The sequence below is a fragment of the Ammospiza caudacuta genome, chromosome 17 (genome assembly GCF_027887145.1).
Source record: "Ammospiza caudacuta isolate bAmmCau1 chromosome 17, bAmmCau1.pri, whole genome shotgun sequence".
In the NCBI taxonomy this organism is placed as follows: domain Eukaryota; kingdom Metazoa; phylum Chordata; class Aves; order Passeriformes; family Passerellidae; genus Ammospiza; species Ammospiza caudacuta.
In genome coordinates, this window is record NC_080609.1 from 10,798,191 (window position 1) to 10,814,690 (window position 16,500).

The 16,500-nt window shown below is 40.7% G+C and overlaps 2 protein-coding genes across 2 annotated transcripts in view; both read left to right on the forward strand.

Moving 5' to 3' along the window:
* The window catches only part of LMTK2 (lemur tyrosine kinase 2), a 34,433-nt gene extending 23,946 nt beyond the window's left edge, over positions 1-10,487 (forward strand). The window contains exons 11-14 of the mRNA XM_058816305.1: positions 162-3,069; positions 4,619-4,754; positions 5,166-5,414; positions 6,540-10,487. Of these exons, the coding sequence (XP_058672288.1) occupies positions 162-3,069; positions 4,619-4,754; positions 5,166-5,414; positions 6,540-6,568 (3,322 nt within the window). The 3' untranslated portion in view covers positions 6,569-10,487. The remainder of the gene's footprint in view (positions 1-161; positions 3,070-4,618; positions 4,755-5,165; positions 5,415-6,539) is intronic.
* Positions 10,488-11,857: 1,370 nt separating this feature from the next.
* Positions 11,858-15,425, forward strand: BHLHA15 (basic helix-loop-helix family member a15). The gene is made up of 2 exons (XM_058816225.1): positions 11,858-12,092; positions 13,992-15,425. Exon 2 carries the CDS (start codon positions 14,028-14,030, stop codon positions 14,526-14,528), a length of 501 nt encoding a protein of 166 aa, XP_058672208.1. The 5' UTR covers positions 11,858-12,092; positions 13,992-14,027; the 3' UTR covers positions 14,529-15,425.
* Positions 15,426-16,500: the final 1,075 nt, after the last annotated feature.

The following is a 16,500-nucleotide window of genomic DNA, read 5'->3' on the forward strand; positions in this document are numbered from 1 at the left end:
ATGGAAACTCAGCAAACAAACCCTAGGTAAAGGGAGTAAGGGGATGTGCTGGAGATGGAAGTTCTGCCAGTGATACTGGTACTCTGAGGCATGTTAGGTATCTGAATTCTAGAAATTCCTTTTCAGTGGGAAACCTATTGAAAATGTTTTTATTTGTGTAGGTATGAAGTTCTGCAGTTCTGTTGGCTGCCCCCAGAAAAGAGACCGACGGCAGAAGAAGTGCACAGACTCTTAACTTACCTCCGCATGCAGAGCCAGAGGGACTCAGAGATTGATTTTGAGCAGCAGTGGAATGCTCTGAAACCAAACACCTCAAACAGAGAAGCAAGTAATTCTGCATTCCCAATCTTGGATCACTTCACAGGAGATAGACTTGGCCACGAGCTGGAGGAGGTTCTGACAGTAACTGAAACAAGCCATGGGCTGAGCTTTGAGTACATCTGGGAGGCAGCTAAACATGATCACTTTGATGAATGTGGTCATGTGAATCCTGATGAAGCCATGAACTACACAAGTATTTTCTATCCAGTGGAGGTTTTTGAGAGGTCACTTTCAGAGCAAGGACCAGGAGCACAGGATGGAAGTGGTCAAGAGGCATCACTTGCTGTCCCTGGGGTGTTACCTGTGTTTGATGCACACAAACTTTCTGTTGGAAATGACTACTATATCCAGTTAGAGGAGAAAGGAAGTGGCTGCAGCATGAATTTTGATAACCAATCAGTTGTATTAACCACAGAAGTTGATCATCAAGAAGCTGTACAAGAAAAAAGTTCTCATTTCACGGTTCTCAGGGATCTTGATGTTGAAGAATCTAGTACTGATGGGGACTTCTTCCACTACAATACAGATCCTAAAGAGGAATTTTTGACTGCTGCCAATAGTCCAGAAAGTCCTTTCCAGAGTATATTTAATGATATTGATAGAGCAGAAGAATTGACAAATAGAAAAATACTTGGGTTTGCTGAAACAAGTGATTCTCCTAAAGACTTTAAACCAGCTGTTTTGAACTCTAACACAGATGCTAGAAAGGCAGTAGGCTCTTCTGAGAAGGAGCATTCTAATCATGCTTCTGAAAATGAAACTGTTTCCTTATGTGAAAATATCTCTAACCAGTCAGAGCTGGTAACTTTAGAAGAACTGTCTGATAACTTCTTATTTCTTCAAGAGAAAAACTTATTAACAGGGTTATTGCCTAAAAAAGACAACAGTGACTTTGGGCAGTACTCAGAAGATGTTCTAAGAAATATATTAGAAACCTCAAAAAGAAACTCTGTTGAGCCCGACCCTGTGCTGGCTGAAAATGCACAGGTCTTTTCTTTAATACACGAAAGTCTTAGAACAGTGAAAGATGAAAATTTTAACCCAGTGACAATGAGTAAAGATCCCAGTTCCCAGTCTCAGACTCCTGTAAAAATGCAGGCATCCTCTAGTCCACCCACAGCACATAATTCATCTGATAGCTGTGCAAATCTTCCTATTTTGAAGGATGAGGAGACATTTCTAAATGTAGAAGTGAATGAAGTCATGTCCTGTAACACCGATGTTCTCTGTCAGGAAGAGCTATCTTATAATGCCAAAAATAATAATGTTGGAAACAGTCCATACAGTGTTGCTATTGAAACAGATGAGTGTGATGCACAGATGAAACAGGCAATGCTTTTCAAGTCTGATGAAACAACATATAACAAAGAAAAATGTAGTGATCAGGAAGATAGGAAAAGAAATGTGCAAGATAGTTCTCCCATAATTAAAAAAAATGAATGTTTATTGGAGGAAATACAAGAAACATCAAATCATTTTGAGAACTGTAAGGATGTTCCAGAAGAGGTGACCTCAATTTCTGTTGCTGCTTCAGATTGTACCAGTCAGGATAGTCTTTTGGAGGACAGCCCATCTCCTATACAAACTGTAGAACAAGCCTTAGAGACTCCTGATTCTTTGGATTCTTTAGATGTAAATGAGGTTTTAGAATCTTTACAGGCTCAAAGTCCTCAGAAACTTCTGCCACCAGATAAACCTGCTGACAGTGGCTATGAAACAGAAAACCTGGAATCTCCAGAATGGACTTCCCATGTTCCTGTTGAGGACACTTCCAATGTGGAAACTGCTCTGTGTGTGAATGAGAACAGTGTCAGTGCTTTGCCTTCTAATCCAGTCATCATTGTGTCAGAAGCAGCAGCTTGTTTGGATGCAGTGAACAGCAATTTAGAAATAACCCCAGTGGTTTTTCTGAGTGGAAATCAAAACTCTTATAGAGACTCAGCCTATTTCTCTGATAATGATTCTGAGCCAGATAAAAAGCCAGAAGAGTCTGTAAATGTGTCCAGAGAGACTGTGTGTGTTATTTCCTCCAACAGAGGAGACAATCACACTGAAGAGGTTTCTGGTTTTGAAGAGAGACAGCAAGCGTGTGATGTGAGGAATTACCAGGGTGATGATAATCAAAACTCAAAACTGGAACTAAACCACAATTTAGAGATCCAAGAGATGGATGAAAGGATGCAGGGGTGCCCTGATGAGTGGGCTGAGGCAGCTCTGACTTCCCTGGAAATAGTGATGGAAGGTAACCTGAGGGATGAAATAAGACTATCTGAGACTTCCCATAAAAGTGTCTCTTGTGTTGGCACGAACACTTCAGAGCTCCTTTCACACAGAGACTTAAAGCCTGTGCACAACATGGCTTTAGATCTGAGTAACAGTGAGAAGTCCTTCTATCACATGGAAGGACAAAAGCTGAAAGAGCCAGATATTGAAGGAAAATACCTCGGCAAACTCAGCGTGGCTGGGATGCTGGATTTAGAAGATGGTGATGATGCAGATGAGGAAGATGAAAACAGTGATTCTGAGGATGACATGAGGACTTTTCATATGCATAGTCTGAGTTCTGACAGTGAAGATGAAACTGTTCATCAAGTACCTGAGATAGTTACTGAAAAAGATGATGGAAAACATTTGAGAAGCTTGTTGAAACTTCCAAAACCTCTTAATGAAAGGCAGCCTGAACTTTGGAAAGATGAGAAAAAGGCTGTAACATTCTTTGATGATGTGACAGTCTATTTGTTTGATCAGGTACCTTTCTTTTTAATTACTAAGTAAAATTTTTGTTGTCTTGCCTTTTTTTTTTTGTTTAAACAAGGAGGAATTGGATAAATTGCTTAATATTTGGAAAACCTTGTTACAAAAGCACCTTTCTTGTTCTTGTTTTGGCAGGGTTACAGCTTGCTCATGATGTAGGTTATTTTTTCTTAATATATAAAGGCTTTGTAAGAATTTATATATGTAAAAGAATGATATTTATATATAAAGAAAAAAGAACTTTGTGACTTGGCTAGGTACAGTTTAGTGCTGCTAAACTGTAGAATAGCTGCACTAATCTGAATTGAAGGTGGATTTAGCTTTGGTTTCCAAATCATGAGTCTCCTTTGCTGTTGAACCCTTGACTGCATGTGCTGAATGAAACAAATTTTAGTGATGTTTTTCTGCTGTTTATAACATGTATTTAATTTGAATATGCAAGACAGCACTGCTATGGACAATATTTAATTATCCTATTTTGACAGAATATTGTTGCAGCTTTATAAAAACGGCTTATCTGTTTAATGAGTTTGAAGTCTTTAAGATGCTTTATAGAAGAAAGGAAGAAAGAAAAAAGTCAATAATTAAATTTAAAAAAACAACCCCAAAACTCAAACTGAAACTAACTCTGAATCTTGTTAGTTAGCACTAAGGTAAATTTATCTAAGATCATGATCAAAGATAAGAACAGTATTTAGACGGTAATGCTAATTTTTATTAATCCTGTGAAATTCATGTTCAGTGACACAGTGATCTGCTTATAAAATTCAAGGTTACTTTTGTTTCCCTATCAGCTTTATCAATTTTTAACTTCTGTAACTGGATACAGAGGGGATTGCATTTTAGCATTATGGCAACTGAACTAGTCCAGTGAGTTTAAAAGAAAAGTCACATTGTCAAGCTTGGGAAATGTTGCTTATGATGACGCACTTTAATATTATAGTTAACTGTGTTTTGGAATAGAAAACATAGGTGATTTATTTGTGTTTAGGCAGCCTGTGGAATAGTAATCCTTTTGTCAGAGGGGAAGGAAAAATCAGCTGTGTTTAAACTGTTCTTGGTTGTTGAACTCTTTACTTTTTATTACAATAACTGATAAAATGTTGGCTGCTTCCAATACCGGCTGTACAAAGTCTGGCTCTTTATCCTGAACATGATTAGGGGATTAAAAAAAAATTAAATGTTGGGATAAGGCTTTATTAAAGAGTGAAAAAAAACCCTACCCACATTAAGCTGATATGGGAACTGTTTTCAACTGGAAGGTATTTGTTCCTACAAATATGAAACCATTTTATATAGTAAATAATATTTAAATAGTAGTTTCCTGTGTGCATTTTAGCATAGATTTGATGCAGCTTTCTTTAGAAGTACTTGCATGTGCTAATCTGTAACTCAAAGTCTTGTTGTGTTGTTGTAGCAGTTTACAGACCTTTTAATTCCATTTGATGGCAGGATGGGGAAGTGTATTTGTGGGTGCTGGCATCTGAAGGCATGGAGACATTGTGTGTAAAAAGAGTTCAAAAAATGGCTTTGTTTGCCTTAGGAAACACCAACGAAAGAGCTGGGAAGCCATGGGATAGACGTGAACGGGGAAGGTGCTGGCAGCTCTCCTGTTCCATCTTCCAGCCCTGGTTACTTAAACAGATTTGCAAATTCAGAAAGCTCAACAGATGAAGAAGGTACATGAATATATTTATACACAGCAGGGGCTGAGACTGTTTGATGCAGAGCCTTTTATGAGAAGTCATTAAACTGTGTGATCTGTAAATTCACTGGACCATGTTGGCTTCAATCTTGCATCCTAAGCACACATTGCAGCTGGGCTCAGTCCCTTGGTCCTGAGGAGCAAAGCTGGGATGTGATACTGGTCTTTATATATTGATGTGTCCAGGGTTGCCTGAGAGGCAGCCAAACTGGGTGACAAATCTTTGTGATTCCCTGGGCTAGAGCCCTGCCCAGGGACACAGGTTTTGTTTGGGGTTAATGCAATCTTCCAGTCTCCTTGTACAACTCTGGGTGACCTTACATGACATTACTGTAATGCTGCTTTTTTTCTTCTTTCTTACTTTTTTTTTCTTCCCCTCCTCTAGGTGGAGGTTTTGAGTGGGATGATGACTTCTCTTCTCCAGAGCCATCCTTTATCTCCAAGGCAGCTAACAGTCTCATTGGTTCTAAAGCACCCCTGCAGCCATCAAAGTACTTCTCTCCACCTCCACCATCCCGGACTCTCGATCAGAACTGGTCACATTCATCCCCTTATTCCAGATTCTCCATCTCTCCTGCAAACATGGCAAGCTTTTCTCTTACACATCTTACAGATTCAGATATAGAGCAAGGAGGTAAGTGATTTAGTCACAATAATTACTTTAAAGATAGAAATTAAAATCGGTACATAAAGATAAAGGAATAGATACAACAAGTTTTGTTCTATTTAAATACCAAATGTAGAAGTACATTTTTAACACTACAAAAGTTCATGTCTGGTCTTGTGTTTCAGTTAAGACATAGTTTTCTATGGAGATTGAGATTATTTGTGTCCAAGTTGGTACAAAATTGTGGTAGAACATTTACAGAACAAGCTCTCAGTTTTTGTGTTAAAAACCCAAGAGCTGTATTTGGATGAATGAACCCTCTGCAGTCCTGCAGCACTGCTGTTGCACCTGCCACACTATGGCAGTTATTAATTCTGGTTATTGCACTGTCTTAAGTGACAATTGTGTTTTCATTGCACAGGATGAGGATGCCAGGAACATAATGTTTCTGCTATTATTGTGTAAGCTTATTTTACAGTTTAGTTTTCTTTTCATATTGCTTTTTAGAGATTGCGTTCTTGATATTTTCTCAAGAACTGCAGCATGTTTTCTAGAGCTGTGAATAGGATAGCTTTTGTTAGGAGACCCAAACAATCCATTCAGAGCAATATTGAGTACTAGCAGTGTTTATTAACAAGCCTTCTTGTCAATAACCAAAAACTTTTTTAACCTTTGATATGTTTTTGAGGGTTAAGAGAAGCAAAAATAACCACACTTGAATTGGTCTGGCATATTATTAATCTTGATAACACATTGCATTATTAAAAATAAATATTACTGATAGCAGAGCCTTGCTTATGGTCAATGTCTATAAATATGTAATCAGTGTTATATAGAGTTGTATTGTTCTTGTATTGTGCTTATTGATTAGATAATATTTGCTGCTTAGTAACTTACAGATAAGAGAGAGTATTTTGGAGATCCTACGTTGCCTTATGTGTCCTAAGAAGTGACATTGAATTGTGTGATTGAGGCAGATGTCTATGAATAAATGAACCAAATGTTTACACTAGTTGAAAGTGTAGGGAAAAATTAACCAAAACTTGGAAGGGCAAAACAGCAGAATGCCAAGTTCTAGCAAGGGTCTTACAAAGAAGTGAGGGTTGTGCAGAAGAATCTCACTGTATCTTATGACCTCTCTTTTACTAATAGGAAGCAGTGAAGATGGAGAAAAAGATTAAATCCATTTAAATGTGCTTGGACTCCATACATAAAACACATAGACTTTGTGTTTGAGACTTCTTTATCTAAACTCTGGATCCTCCTGGAGTAACACAGGTAATCAAGAAGTACTGAGAAATGGAAGTAAACACTGAAAGCAATGTTAAATCAGGACATTAATTTGAATGTGTATTTAACTTTGTAATGTATTTTTAAATCAGTGCAATTTTGCTTTTCATTGAAAGATGATTCTGCCGCTGTTTTCAAGTACTTGAAGTATTTTTCAGATAACTTAAACAAGTAAAGCAATTACACTACAGTCTGGTTTATGTATGAGATTGTATAATATTCTTTTTATATTTTTCCATGTAGTTCATTATCTATTTGAACATACACCTGTTGTAGAATTGTGTATACCTGTCCTGTGCAACAGGTGGCTGTGTTGATGGAACTGTTTGAATGATAGTTGATCAGTAGTGAGCCATATTTATTCAAAAAGATATCACTACATATTACTTTGCTTATTACAATTGCACTATGGATTATTCTTCCTTTATTTCCTGATGATGTACAGAATCAAAATCTTAAATCTTTCAAGGAAAACAAGACAAGTTGAATTGGCCCAGTTATCCAGTTTAATTTGTCCTTTTTGTAGCCTTTTGCTATGCACGGTACTCGTAAAACGTACATAACTTCTGAGTATTATGTTAGACTTGCTGAAATCTTATATTCAGTACCATTTCTAAAATGATAATGGTTATAGAATGGTTGTTAGTGTTCATGTTTTATAGGAAACTGGAAAAGAATATATAATATACTCTGGAATTTTTAGATGAAAGAGATAATGTCTCTTAATTCCTACATATGATCCTACTGACTGCTTAAACTGTAATAGCATCTGACTATATCAAAGTTAAGGGCCTTCCAGTTTTTACTACAATTTCTGCCTTGGAGAAAGAAGAGGGAAAATTGGTTGTACAAAACTCTGGAATTTATGAATCTTACATAAAGACTAATTTCAATAGACTGGATTTGGGTACACTTGGCCCTTTAGTTGTACATTCTGTGAATTTTGAAGCTCATTCTTCTGCTGACTGCAGATCTGGGCTCCATTCAGAGGCCTGTGGTAAATCTACCTCTTGGTGATGTTATGACAATTTTGATTAATGGTTAATGCCCAGTTCTGCACCCGTTATCGGGCCAGATCCATTTTAAGATGTCTGCAGAGCTCCATGGTACATCTTGAAATGCATTCTGAACAAAGGCTGCAGTACAATAGGTTTGCTCTGAAGCCTGTAGGGAAGGGAAGACAGTGGGGGGCTTAACCTTCCTGCTGTACCATGCATTTAGCTGATTTAATCCTCTAAACTGCTTGGAAAAAGATATCCTTGATTATTACTCCAAAGTGAGTTCAGTTGAGAAACAAATCCCTGACTTCTTGGAATGCCTTATGCAGTTCAGATCTGTAGGAAGCACTGATGGAAGAGTTTACCTGGCTTTGTATTTGTTTACTTGTACTAAAATACAAATGCACTGACATCTGAAGTACTTTGTATTTTAGTGGCTGTTTTGGCAGGGCTTGAGATTATGGTGGTCCAAGTGTTCTGTGTCCAGATCCAGTCACCAGAGAATTTTCATCATATGGAGATGGGAGGACTAGATATTTTCAGATGTTTTCTTTTTTTGTATACCTCTGTGTTAATTTTGATTTTTAAGTATGTTTTAAAAATGACAAGAATATGTTAACTAGTTTTTTTCCAGTGCTATTTAGCCTTTAAACCAGAATGGCTTCCATACTGATTAAAAGGGAATGATTTAGTTAATAATGTTGTTTGAAGTTGCCAATGAATTGAGATATCTTTTTCTGATGAGGCACTCAGGTTCAGAGTTAGTCAGAACTGTTCTTCAGTATGAAGTGAGGAACTGAATTTTCCTATGGACCTTTCCCAAAACATTATTTAGAAGGCAAAGTCAAGTAGTTCTTAATACAGGCTTACAGTATATACTGTAGAGGGTTTAAGGAAGCTGTGCGCTACTGGAAATATTTTAAAATGTTGGTAACAGACCTTGTGCACAAACTATTGCTTAGGAACTCCATAATTCCAACATTACACTCCTTGATACAGCTAGATTTAGGGTACCTTATCTGTCTTTAAATTTTCACCATAGTAAGAATGAAGCTCCATAATGGTCTGCAGGCAACACATGGGCTTGTCTGCCTTATGTGGTGAAAAACTTGTCAGACCTGGAGTTCAGCCTTAATTTTGAATCATTTTATTTAAAAAATAATTCTGGGTTAAATAAAAGCTTATGCTCCAGAATGTTGTCATTTGGTTGTGCATTTTGTTCCTTGTAATTCTGGAAAATCAGATGTTTATCTTGCACATCAGGAATTTCCTTTGCTTGATGGAAATCTAAGATTTTTATTCTTACCCGGGTTTAAAGAAAAGCTTACACAGGAAGTAAAAGTTTACTCCTTTGTCCAAATGGACTCATTGCTAATGAATTGCCAAAGGAGCATTTTTTCCAAAACAAGATGTGTATGATATTAAGCAAGGTAATGTCCTTTTTAGCTGTACAATGAAGAGAAAGAAGTATTTAAACTTAACTCAGATCACTTAAACGTAAATTTTAATTTCAGTAATCCAGTAGGCTGGATTGCAATAATATAAACTATCTTTTGGGGTAAAAAAATAACACTTAAAGATCTGATCAACTACTAGCAATACTTAAATATCTGCCTGGCAGTTAAGTGGCACAATGAAGATGAATCAGTAATTCCAACATGTTACATTATAATGAGGGGATTTGTTCCAAATCATTCATTACATTCTATGTAATTTCTTGCACTAGCTACTTAAGCCTGGTCTCCATTGTAGAAGTACATGTATCTATTTTCAATGGTTTATTATGAGGACTGGTTACAGCTTAATTCCTTCTCTAGTAGAATACCTGGATTGTTTGAATAATGATGGCATTGTCTCAATTTGGCTACTAAAGGTATTTAAAAGATCTGGTTTTTCCCACCTAAAGAGGTTTATTTGAACATCAGGATCTGTAGTGAGAAGCCAAGAGAGCAACAAGTGTGTCCAGTTTCAGTGGGAACACCTGTACTCTCCCAAATGCCCCAGCTGCAGATACACTGTGTATAACTGCATTTATGGAAATGAACAGATTTAAATGTTTTTTCATATCCTTGTTGATGCACTACTGAAAGCCATTTAAGCCTCATTCTTTTTATCAGTATTTTTAGCAGATTTTTATGTAATACTCAATCTTTCATGAGGAGGCTGGTTTGTAGAAAGAGGTTTTTTTCACAATTAAGCACTATCCTAAAATGTCAGCATTGTCAGGTGTCAGTGACTTGGCTATTTGTGTTGGAGTTGGTGAAAGGTGGAATTCAAGTATATTAGCCTTATAAGAAATAGCCTTAAATAAGAATGGAGTTACTTCAAAAAAATTACTTCAGCTTTAAGTCATACATGTTAATGGTTTTGGTACAAAATGGGAAGAAATCTAGAGGAGAGTCAAACATCATATAAACTTATTGAAAATAAGTATTTGTAATACCAGCAGCCTGTTTTTCAGAAACTTGAATATGACTTACAGTTAGTTTTGTTTATGAAATTGTTTGAACTTGCACAGATGTAGGTGTAACTTAAATGATAAATGGTACTGATGTGTGTGTATATATAATGTTCAATTCTATTTGTAAATGAGAAACTATGTAACAAAATCATAGGTATGAGGTTTTCCTATTGTAATTTAATACAGGTATGAGGTTTATGGCAATATATCATAGTTAATGAAATTTCAGGTCAAAATGTCTTTAAATTGTGTACATTTTTAAATTGTAATTTCTACTGTATATTGATTATCATGCATAGTGTGATTCAAGAAACTGCTTGTAATTTAAAAATATTTAATATTAAAAATAAAATACAGTTATATATTTATAATCTCTTTGTCTGTTTGTTCATTTTTAAACAGATGCCAGCAGTGTAGTTCTACTGTAAGATATATTTATTAGTCTCCTGAGGTTGAGAAAGTTCCAAAAGTTCAAAGCCACATTCCCAGCAGATGATCCTGTGCTAAATAGCCTAGTCACCTTTAAAGTCTTCCAGTATCATCACCCTTGTGAGAATTTCAGGTAAAGTGTGTACACAGTCAGTAGAGAAGCAATAATTAAAACAGAAACAGTGTCATTCTGAATACTGAATTTTGCTTTCAATCATGGAATTAGAAATCTGTAGAAAGAATGGGAATTTTTGAAATTTATAACTTCAGAAAACAGGTTAATGATGTTTTCTCAGTGTTCACTGAATTTCTTCCTAGAAGAGTTGCTTGGTTTTTCTATCTAAGTGCATGTGCTGAATGGACCAAAAATCACCAGGTAAATAAATGAAGTGCTGGTGTTCCCTGGGAGCTGCTGTGGCTGTTCCAGGCTGGGCAGGAGGAGAGGAGGGTGCTGGTGTTCCCTGGGAGCTGCCTTGGTGAGATGCTGTGGCTGTTCTGGGCTAGGCAGGGGGACAGGGGAGTGCTGGTGTTCCCTGGGAGCTGCTGTGGCTGTTCCAGGCTGGGCAGGGGACAGGGGAGTGCTGGTGTTCCCTGCTCTCCGGGAAGGAGGGGACAGCCCAGGCAGCCCTGGCAGTGTGGATGGAGGCTCTTGTGGAAGCCCCCACCTCTCACGGCAGCTGTTGAGTGCTGGCACCTGTTGTGACCTGGGAATGAGAAACTGATATCAAGATGACTTCATTAGGTAAAATATAACTACTGGGCTGAAATTTGACCAAGGCAGTGGCCATTAATGAGAACAGATGCAAAAGATCCCATGGCACTAAATTGGTCACCTTATATAGAACTTATTATCAAAGAATTTGAGAACTTGCAGTCTTTGTGAGCAGCGAGTTCTCAAAGAGATGGCAGTGCTGTGTCTGTGGGGCTGTGTCACACGGGTGCTGTGACAGCACGCAGAACAGAGCTGGGACAGACCATGTCCTGCAGCCGGGGACACCCCACCTGCTGAGGAGGCGCTGGGCCGGCCCTCCCGCGGTGACAGCGCTGTGCCTGCCCCAGCGTGGGTGACACCCGCGCCGCCTCCTCATGCCGTGTGTCCCCCGTCCCTGTGTGCCCCTTGTCACCGCCGGCGCTGTCGCACCCCGAGCACGGGCTGGAGCCGTGAGCGGGGCGCTGCGGCCGCGCCCGGCCCCTCGGCGCGGTGTGCGGGTCCCTGCCCGCCGAGGCACCGGAGCTCCCGCCCGCCGGGCCCGCCCCCGCCGCTAAAGCGACGTGTCCGGGACAGCGCCGGCCGAGCTGCGGCTGCCTCCGCCTGCGGGGCTCGGGCAGCGCTGCCCGGGGCTCCTCGGGCCGGGGCCGGGCTGGGCCTCTCGCACGCTCCTGCTGACAGAGCCTGCCTCGCTCAGAGCGCACGCCGCGTTCCCTCCCTGTTGTCCCCGCAGCCCTTGCTGCTGTTCCTGGCTTCCCCTGGGTCTCTGCCGCGTTGCCCTTTGGGCCCCAGGCACCTTCTCAGCAGCGGGTGGAGTGGTAAGTCACAGAAGAGGGATGCCAGCCCTGTGGATGGCTGCACAGGGTGTTAAATGTGTTATTTGGCTGCTCTCTTTGGTTTCTCTTGACCACTCCAGTCTGTTGCTCCTGATCCCCTCACAATCTGTTTGCTCCTTGCACACTCTGATAACACCTTCCTGGGACTCCCAGCAGCTCAGCTGGGGCTCTTTAAGGTTACTTCTCCAGATTACAGCAGTCTAAGAACAAGCCTATCAGCTAGGTACCTTGTTATCCCATTATTCCCCATTTGCTTTTGCCCAGCCTGTAGTTTTCAAGACTACTTTACTCTCGCAGTTTGCTGAAGCTTCCCTTCTCTTGGATCTTCTTCCAGTTTTCTCTCCTGGCTGTGTCCATGAGCCCCCTCTTCACCAAGTCCTGTGGGCTGTTTTCTTCCAAACAGCAGCACTGCCCAGCAGCGCTTCTTGTGCTTGGGCAGGGAAGCTCCCATTCCTCTGTGCTGTTCTGTAGCTACACAGAGGGTGCAGAACAAACCTAGTGCTTGCCTTTGGACCTGTTTCCTCTCTGAAGATACCTGTGTGTCTCCAGTGTTTTTTAGGCTCTGACAACACAAGCTGCTTGGTGCTATCTTAGAGCTGTCATCACCTGGGTGCTACCCTAACCCAGCTGCTTTGTGAATTCCTGTCCTGTTTGGTAAAGTTGCCTCTTTGGTAGTAAGGAACCTGGGGATGGCCAGGATATCCTCCCAGGCAGAGAACTGAGTCAGTGTGCAAGGCCAGCAGGTGAACATGGTTTTCAAGAAATGAGAAACGAGACAGGAGGGGGTGTTTACCACAGCACAGCCAGGACCTGCCGACACAGCACCACCTGCTCCAGCTAAGGTTGAGGTTGTACTGGGACAGTCTCACATCTGGGGCTAGCGTTTTTGTTCCTCTTTTTCCTTCATTTTTTATTGGCTCACCAACTCTCAAACTGCTCCTACACGATAGTATCGGCATAAAAATGTATTTTGTTTACAGCAAACCTTTGACTACATGAACTGGAAGGCTGTGGAAAGAACATATTTTGGGAATGTCTCTTAGTAACACTGACCGTTGGTGTTAGAGGCAGGGTTGCTGTGGTGCTGTTTTATTCAGATGTAAAAAAATGTGGGCGCAGAAGGGAGGGAAAATATCAGTGCTGTCACCTAATGCAGAGGAAGGAACATTGCTGTGTCTTTTTGGGTAACTTGGAAAATAGCCTGCTCTGCTGCTGTTGATCTGGGGCAGTAACTGCAGTTAAGCCTTGACATTACTGGATTTTTGTTGGAAGAGGGAAGTGCTTTTTTGTGTGTGTGTGTTGAGGACGAGCCCACAACACAGAAATGCTGCAGCTGAAAACACGTGGCTGGCTTGGAGCTTCTCCCTGAGAGTGTGCCATGTTTCCCTCTAGTGGACTCCTCTCACAGTGGAAACCTGTGCCTACAAAAACCAATTACCAGGAGTTCAAGGAGAAATTACTTTGAGTAAGAGCCTGAGGGTCTGTCTAATACTCCCCTAAGCCAGCACATGTACATGGAAGTGGTGCATGGCTTTGTTATAACGTGAGGGAGTGAGGAGCTGGGAGACAACAGCAGCGTAAGAGATCAAACAGAGGTGATGTGTAACCAAACCTCACTGACTGTTGTACTCTGCCTGGTTTTTGAGTTGTGGTTCACTTTTCTACAGAAAGACTCAGTCGACTTGGAGACCACTTTCTCTTTTGTCCAGTGATAAAGGAAAAACCTCTCTGCTTTGAGGCCTGCTTCTAAGAAAGCAGAGGCATCTGTTTTTCCCCAGTAGGTGATTTACTGCATCTTTGTTTCACTGGTTCCATTCACTTGCCCTCTGTTCCCTCTGCAAGCTCTCCTCCCAGCTGAATATTGGTGTTATGTTTTTACAGCACATTGACCATTAATACCAGTCCATCCAACAAAACATGAAGACTAAAACCAAAGGAAAGAAACAAAGGCAAACCACTGACAAAGAAGCGTTTTCTGAAGAGCCAGCAATGAGAAAAAAGGAACTGGTGAAATGTCTGCGGCGCAAAGAAAGGAGGAATGGGGGGAACAAGGAGAGCAGCAAGAGCCCCCCAGGCAGAGGCAGGCGTGCTTGGAGCAGCAAGGACAGGCTGCTGAGGAGGCTGGAGAGCAACGAGCGCGAGAGGCAGAGGATGCACAAGCTCAACAACGCCTTCCAGGCCCTGCGCGAGGTCATCCCTCACGTGAGGGCCGAGAACAAACTGTCCAAAATAGAGACTCTCACTCTGGCCAAAAACTACATTAAATCCTTGACCTCCATTATACTCAATATGTCCAACGGACACTTCCCAGCAGTAGAAGGGATGGGGGGAGCCTGGGGATCCAAATTGTACCAGCATTATCAACAGCAGCATGGGGAAGATGACCATGAGGAAAATCTACAGAAATATTCCACATAGATTCATAACTTCAGCCAAAACACCAACTGCCAGCTGCTACTGTCATTGTTTTTCCTTCTTACATCATAATACATGTCATTACCTAGAGGTTTAAAAAGATTATTTTTGCCTCCAGTCTCTCCTTTATTCTTAAAAAGACAAACAGGTAACACTCGTGACTATAGTTTATATGGCACATTAAAAAATTATCTTAAACCCTCAGAATTTTTCAGAGTATAATGAATGTGTTTGTGTGCCAGGGTCTGGAAACCTATCCTGTAACACTGGAGTTGACTTGAAAATGTGATTTAGTAACTTCTGAAAATTATCCCACCTGGAGTAGAGTGAGTTGAACCTTTAAGGTCTGTGTCATCTGAGTTCCTTGGAGTTGAGAATCTTGGCTGTAATTCTGTTCACCAGTCTTTCAGTGACTCATCTGCTGTGCTAAAGAGAAGATTAAAATTGATGACAGCATCTGACTTGGTGACTGAAGTGGCACATAGGGGAAATTGGTCACCAAATCTGAATATTCATCTTGATCTTTAGCTTTGGTGGATCTGCCCTGGTAATCTTGAACATTGCAAGGCATAAAAGCATCTGTTGATGCAAACATCTGCAAAGCTTTCTTAGATTGTAAGCTCTCTAGAGTAAGGACAGTTCTGATCTGTGTTTCCAGAGCATCTGGCCTCACAGAGATTTTCTCTAGTGGGTGTCTGGGTGCCATTCTAATACAAATAATGAATAAGGGACAAATTACTTACTTTGCCAAGACAATGATAAAAATGCTTTCATGTAGTCTTAAGTTAGACAATGCTCTGGCCAGTTCAAATTACTTCCTGATGAAACCTGTGATGTGATCAGGTTCTTTCTGGGTTAGTGTTAGATTCTGATACTGTAAAGCAATAAATGAAGCAGAAATTGTTCAAAAGGAAAATAAGCTCTTTTTTTCCCCCTCCCTCTATCCCCTTCTCTGGTAAAAAGTTTTATGTCACTGAGAAACTCTCATTTCCTCTTTTATTCTCTTACCTGGGGCACCTGAGGCTGGAGTGGCCTCAGTTGGAAGAATGGTGCCCACAGAGCCCCCGTGTCCCTGATCCCCCTCCCCACATGCCCCATGAACAGGAGCTGCTGCTCTGAGGGCACAGCAAACATTTGGCACCTCGTCCATCACTAGGATTGATAATGGTTTGTGGCCTGGTCCTTTTCCAGCAGAGAAGGGTGTCCAAGGAGGAGTGGGGGCTGAAGAAGGGTTTATCAGATCCATCACAAAAGAATCATGCTGCTCGGTGCAGTTTGGAATGTGTTTGTAGTTTGCTGCAGCACAGCTGAGGGGATGACAATGTAATTGAGAGTGAAAGGTGAGGATTCCCACACAGGCTGGTAAGGGATATGAAATGTGAATTCTCTTTCTCCACCACAGCAATCCATAGCTATGATGTAGAACAACACAACAGTTTATACATGTGGTTGCCTTACTGGTCCTGCCTCAACTGGAATTTTCTTAGTTGCTGAACTTTTTTCACATTAAAATAAATGTGATTTAGCCCTTCTCATACTCAAGTGCTAATGAAAGAATTGCAGAGTCTCTTAGAGATTTAACTTGTCATTACAGTGCTGGATCTTACTCCATTCACCAGCAGCTCTGTGTGGGTAAATGAATCCTCACTGTGTTTGTGCACTGATCACAATGGGTCAGTCAGTAACACCAAGGCCTTTTCTTCCAGTTATTCCACTCAGCACCTCCTCAGGTAAGAGATGTTGATGTTATTTGGTTATTTCTCACCCTAGGTCACTGCAAACTGTGGCTCTGTGTATCACACAGTCAGCTATGACCAAGCACTTGTAGATTATGGTAATTTTTTTGGTAGGATTCTTTAAAGGTCATTATCTGAGAGTTTCCAGCTAGTAAACATCCCTGGAATGCTTTTGTGGGATAGTTATGTTTGAATTGCTGTTTGGCTGCATTGGTGGAAAGAGGGAACCAGCAAGTTTA